This window comes from Panicum hallii, chromosome 7 (assembly GCF_002211085.1).
Source record: "Panicum hallii strain FIL2 chromosome 7, PHallii_v3.1, whole genome shotgun sequence".
NCBI lineage: Eukaryota > Viridiplantae > Streptophyta > Magnoliopsida > Poales > Poaceae > Panicum > Panicum hallii.
This window is the reverse complement of record NC_038048.1, coordinates 25,835,278-25,841,277: the sequence shown is the minus strand read 5'-3', so window position 1 is coordinate 25,841,277 and position 6,000 is coordinate 25,835,278. Positions and strand designations below refer to the sequence as shown.

The 6,000-nt window shown below is 44.9% G+C and overlaps 1 protein-coding gene across 2 annotated transcripts; it reads left to right on the top strand.

Annotated features, from left to right (window-relative positions):
- Positions 1-1,717: 1,717 nt before the first annotated feature.
- On the top strand, positions 1,718-4,299 carry LOC112900314 (protein DETOXIFICATION 16-like). Of its 2 annotated transcripts, none has more exons than XM_025969130.1 (9): positions 1,718-1,989; positions 2,095-2,639; positions 2,725-2,811; positions 2,886-2,942; positions 3,027-3,265; positions 3,398-3,516; positions 3,618-3,704; positions 3,803-3,871; positions 3,960-4,299. In XM_025969130.1, exons 1-8 carry the CDS (start codon positions 1,744-1,746, stop codon positions 3,860-3,862), a joined length of 1,440 nt encoding a protein of 479 aa, XP_025824915.1. In that variant the 5' UTR covers positions 1,718-1,743; the 3' UTR covers positions 3,863-3,871; positions 3,960-4,299. The 2 variants fall into 2 exon arrangements, with proteins under 2 accessions (XP_025824915.1, XP_025824914.1); XM_025969129.1 differs by having other exon boundaries at positions 3,778-3,871.
- The last annotated feature ends 1,701 nt before the right edge of the window (positions 4,300-6,000 follow it).

Here is a 6,000-nt window from a genome sequence, read left to right as displayed (position 1 = left end):
ATTTAATTGGATTTTTTTACCCATGGGTAAACGGGTATGGGTTCATGGAGAACGAACCCATACCCACTATACCCGTTGGGTCCTCTTGTTTCCCATTAACAGACCCGTGGGTCAAACAATTTGCCCAAATCCGGACCCTAATAGAGTTTTTACCCATCGGGTCTTGGGTTTCGGGTACCCGTTGCCAGGCCTAGACCCAACAAATCCAACAAGAAATTTGTGAAAAGGTTGAGTAAATCTCGCGAATTGAAAATCACTCGAAAAACACCCGAAAAATGGAAAAAGAGAACACTCCCAAAAAATGGGAAAAGGAAAAACGCTCGGAGCACAAGATTGTACACGACATTGATATTGGATTACTTTACGAGGTCTTGTTGCAATCCACTCCGATTCACAATAAATTTGGATGGCAAAAAGCTCAAACGTGCCTCTCTCAAACCGTAACAAATCTCTCTTACAAACAAAATGAGAGGACCTCCACCAAGAAGATGAAGATGGCTGCCCCAACATCCCATTCACACACATCTATATATACAGACGTCTATCAAATAACCAAAACGACTTTACATGAAGCAGACAACACAAATACTCGCAGATGTAAAATTATCAAACTTTTTCTCTAGACGACAGATGGACACGCCGTCTTCACAACTTTGCTTCACCTCGATACAAGCTTCATGATGGCGCCATATGCACTCCATCACCAGCATCTGGCGTCGGACGCATCCCTGGTTTTGAGGTCCAAACCAGGAAACTTGCTCGCATGGTGGTTTTGAGGCCCAAACTAGTCAAACCGTTCATCTCCATTTGGTTGCCACACAACCACGATGTTGACGTGTGTCCAGCCTCCACCAAGTGCCACGACACCTTCAAGTCTTTCGCACTGCCGCTCACGGACAGCCTACTCAAACTTGCCATCACCTTCTTCCTTGACTTGACCGACGTAATCTTCATCCGTCCATGTACTCTTTCTCTTCCGTGCACCAGGTGGATCGCCCATGACTCGATCAAGACACCTCGGATCCCTCAGTCCAAGCCTATTCGCATCCATCCTTCACCATACTTGATCCATAGGCATGAACCTTTCACTTGACCTAACCGTATGCTGTCTACCGTCACATCGAATCCTACACGTGCACATCACGAGCTAAAAGATACATCAATCCAACACAACATTATCAATCACTCATTATCTAAGCGTGACCACCATTGGATCCTCGCTAACGACACGTACGCTGAAGTCTATGATTGATTTCACCACTCTGTCGTCCGAATTCTTTACACGTGTATCCTAGCTCCCATTGAATAAAATCCCCTGTCCTAACCAGTCATTTGTTTTATTCGTTCAAGAGAAAATGGCAGCTGCATTCTGATTGAGAACGCATTCTTTATGCTTATCTGTTATATTCACTCTTCTTATCTTCTTCTGTCACATGCGGTAAACTTGAGTGCCAAGCTTGCTCCTTTTATCTCCAGTATGTTTCCTAAACATCAAACTAAATATTCTTTAGAGGCATTCTTAATCTTTACTGTCTCAATCAATCTGACAGATAAGGTCAAGCGTCTATTCTGTTATGCTCGTTTGCAACTGTCAAACTTGGCTGCCAAGAAACTGCCTTTGTTTCCTTCCGATTTCCTCAGGGCCTTTAACCTCCCAAGTTCCCAGCCTTTATAAGGTAGATCAGATTGACTGATACATTGTTGGATCTACCACTTTCAGACTCAGGGTGTAAAGTCTCGTGTATGATGCCAAGCATGGATGAGCCCCTTCTTGCCAATGGTGTTGGGAAGAACAGAGGGGTGAGAGAGCTGGTTCTGGCTGAGGTGAGAAAGCAGCTGTACCTTGCGGGGCCACTGATCGCGGCATGGCTACTGCAGAACCTCATCTCCATGATATCTGTCATGTTCGTCGGCCACCTCGGTGAGCTTGCCCTCTCCAGTGCCTCCATCGCCACCTCCTTTGCAAGCGTTACTGGCTTCAGCTTCTTGGTATATCATTGTTGTTGGAACACAGTTTCCTCCATATACTTGACCTCCTGACGATTACTTGGAGTTCATTATAGCAAACCGAGTGGTTTTGTTCATTCCTTTCAGGCTGGCATGGCGAGCAGCTTGGACACACTGTGTGGGCAAGCCTTTGGAGCAAAGCAGTACTCTCTTCTTGGAATCTTCAAGCAGAGGGCCGTACTTGTGCTCACTCTGATGAGCGTGGCTGTCGCGGTGATCTGGTCGTACACAGGCCGGATCCTTCTATTCTTCGGCCAGGACCCAGAGATAGCAGCCGGGGCAGAGAGTTACATCCAGTGGATGATTCCGGCGCTGTTCGCATATGGGCCACTGCAGTGCCATGTCCGGTTCCTGCAGACACAGAACATTGTCCTCCCGGTGATGGTGAGCTCAGGCGTCACGGCGCTGAACCATCTGCTAGTGTGCTGGTTGCTAGTGTACAAGATTGGTCTGGGCTACAAGGGTGCTGCCCTGGCCAATGCCATCTCGTACCTGACCAACGTCTCCATCCTGGCGATCTATGTGAGGCTCTCACCTCACTGTAAGAATACATGGAGAGGGTTCACAAAGGAGGCCTTTCATGACATCCCCAACTTCTTAAGGCTTGGTGTTCCTTCTGCACTGATGGTTTGGTAAGTTTGAATTTGAACCCATCTAATAATAGATGTAATTTGTCATGCACCTTCTGCGATTAAACTTGATCCTTCATGCGCACAGCTTGGAGTGGTGGTCATTTGAGCTTCTGGTTCTTCTTTCTGGACTTCTCCCGAATCCTAAGCTCGAAACATCAGTACTGTCCATTTGGTGAGTTAAGTTTCCATGGCGTACTCCAAATTCTTTCTGCCCTTTCATGAATGTAACTCTTCAGTTTGCTGCAGCTTAAACTCATGTTCTTTAGCGTTCATGATCCCGTTTGGGCTTAGTGCCGCCATAAGGTAAGATTTAATAAATTTCCCCATACCATATTGATAAATCTATACGTTTTGCAATTATATGATTTTGTTCTTCTCCCGTGTCAGCACCCGTGTTTCAAATGAGCTTGGTGCTGGACGACCAGAGGATGCCCGTCTGGCAACCCGTGTGGTCATGGTTCTGGCTCTGTTGGTGGGCATATTGGTTGGACTTGTTATGGTGCTAGCACGCAATTTATGGGGTTATGCGTACAGCAGTGAGGAGGAAGTGGTGGAATACATCGCCAGAATGATGCCAATTCTTGCTGTAGCATTCGTATTCGATGACTTGCAGGGTGTCCTTTCAGGTAAATATACATGATTCTTCAAACAGAGGAAATTTGGCAAATACAGTGAACACTGTGGGCTGTATATGTTGCTTTCTGAACATTATCACCTACATAATGACTGACATTAGAGGATGCTTAATATGTTCCAAGGTGTTGTTAGGGGTTGTGGGTGGCAAAAGATTGGTGCTTGTGTTAACCTTGGTGCATACTACCTTATCGGGGTTCCAGCCGCCTTCTGTTTTGCTTTCGTTTATCATTTGGGTGGAAAGGTAGTAATCTACTTCCTGAACTCGCAACATAAGTTCTATTCAACTTTTATTACTCGAATAAGTTGAAGAACCCTTTCTGAATTATGGATCTGAGCATGTAGGGACTTTGGTTCGGAATGATCTGCGCACTTGTAGTGCAGATGCTATTGCTTCTTTCCGTTACCTTGTGCAGCAACTGGGAGAAAGAAGTAAGCGAATCAACCAAACCATTCTCTAGGCTCCCATACTGTTCCTCCTCAATGTGGTTAATATATATGATAGCATCTCCATTTTGTTGATTATGTAGGCTTTGAAGGCGAAGGACAGAATTTTCAATTCATCTCTACCAATAGACATGGCGACATGATACACACAGGCACGATACATGATTTTGTTTGACGAAACAGTGCAACACCTCTTTTTACGCTTCCCCTTCTCTAAAACATCCTTTAATCTTCAAATAGATGACATGCTATCTGGATATGAGATCTTGCAATCCCTCGAAAACCAACAAGCTCAACCTTTCTTCATGGAAGTTCTGATTCTAATGGCTTGGAGTTGTGGACAATGAAGAATGGATTCATATTTGAGAATCAAGTGGTCACTCTACATTGGAGACATCGGCTCTTCATTTGTCATGGATGGTCATTTAGTTTACGGATTGGCTTTTGAGACTTTCGATTTTATTGTTAAACCACTCTTGTGGTACGTGTAGTGCTCGCCTACTACTGTAATAATGTGTGGACTGATTCTCCCTCTATGAGGTGGTTGAAGTCAGATATTCTTTCCATTATCTAAAAGAGAGTGGTCATTCTACAAAAGGTGCAAACTATTTTCAAGGAGTTCATGGTTATCCATCGATCTAAGAAAAAATATCATCCAGGACAAAATCATAATCTTTTCTTTATTTTTACTCTTGCAAATAATTCTTTTATTTCTTTTACTATATAACCAGTCGGGATACTCAACCCTCCTGTTTCATAAGAAATAAATATTGACATGCATGGAGAATTTTCGGCTCAAAACAGTATATTGTCGCCACATGACCAGCATGTACTTTCTTCTGGAAAACGTTAGCAGGCAATCGAGTTTGGTGGATTGTTGGACTCTGATGTCGAGTTGGGGCGGGCGGGTAAGCAAGGTAATGAAATGCCCTTTTTTTACTAGACTCGGTAGGGCAGCGAGTTTTCAGTCTTTTTTCGTTCTTTGTTTTACTTCTCTTCTCTTTTTTCCCCCTCTGATGGCTACATGCATCAAGTGGTTACACAGGCTGGAACTTTATAATAAATCGTCCTTCACCTGAAAGGAATAAGTAGTGGCATCGTCTCCTGAAATTCGATTATATCTTAGTTGTTGTTGTGACTTAAATGAGATAAGAGAATAAGATAAGCCGTTTTATTATGTTACGGAGCCAAAGACGTATGTGCCTTTTGTCTTTGAAATAATGTGAAAGATTGAAAATTCCTTCATGACAAAGCATTTGCATCATGCAAAATAATATTGAAATGAACAACATAAACCATAACTAAATGATTAGAGTGCTATACCCTTGAGGCGGGTCAAATGTCGGGGGCACTGGCTGTACAAGTCCATATTCTGGTGTAGAGCTAGTCAACTATTCAAGAAACCAGCACCACGTCTCATCGGCCGCATGACATGATGCGGCCCGGCCTCAGGAAGGCGGGCATACACGCGCGTGTGTGGCACTGTTTTAGCCCTTTTCAACTCCACAATTAGTATATCCAAGCATTAACATGTGCCTTGTAATTTATTGATATAATTAGAAATAAAATGAGTGAGGTCTGTTGGTTTCGAAAATGGCCGGTAGCTAAACATACTCGAAGTGTGTATCATGCATCGTGATCGGAGGTGGCCTAACACATAATGATTCAAGATTTATACTGGTTCAGGAAAATGTGCTCTACGTCCAGTCGGGGGTCAGTCGGATGTATTGCTTGAGCCCACGTGCTCATGAGAGTTGGGGAGTTACAAACTTTTGAGTGGAAGATGAATCTCTTGAATTTCGATCTTGTCCCGGTCCCTTTTCCTAGGCGGTTGACCCTCCCATTTATAATCCAAGGGGGTCTCCTTTACAGGGAATTAAGGGTAGAAAAAGAGAGGTAGAGAGAGAGAGAGAGTTGCTAGCCCCAGCGGTCGGGGTCGTCAACTCTGTCAGTCGGAGTCCTCGAGCGGCCACCATCCAAGTCTTGTCTCGCGGAGTGGCCGTCGCGTTCTGTCCCTGTACGTCGTGTTCCGTTGGTTGGGGACGGGCATGCGCCGATAAGTACGGTATGGCAGTCACGCCCCGTTCCTAGTGCCACACCCTGTCACTTCATCGTGACAGAGGCGCGTTCATCGTATCATGATGACGTTCTTCCCGTCCCTTCGTTAGGACGGGTAGATGGAATAGCATCCCTCTGCTGTGATAGCAAGGGGGAATGTAGCCCCTGTGGAGGGGGTACTTGGCCTTGTACAACAAGTTGACTCTAGCGTCCTCCCTTGTCC

Bases quoted from the DNA above. Each gene is read 5' to 3' on its own strand.
- LOC112900314 (XM_025969129.1), top strand. From the start codon at position 1,744: ATGATGCCAAGCATGGATGAGCCCCTTCTTGCCAATGGTGTTGGGAAG. The intron at 1,990-2,094 runs GTATATCATTGT...CATTCCTTTCAG, and splicing joins TTACTGGCTTCAGCTTCTTG to GCTGGCATGGCGAGCAGCTT. The intron at 2,812-2,885 runs GTGAGTTAAGTT...AGTTTGCTGCAG, and splicing joins ACATCAGTACTGTCCATTTG to CTTAAACTCATGTTCTTTAG.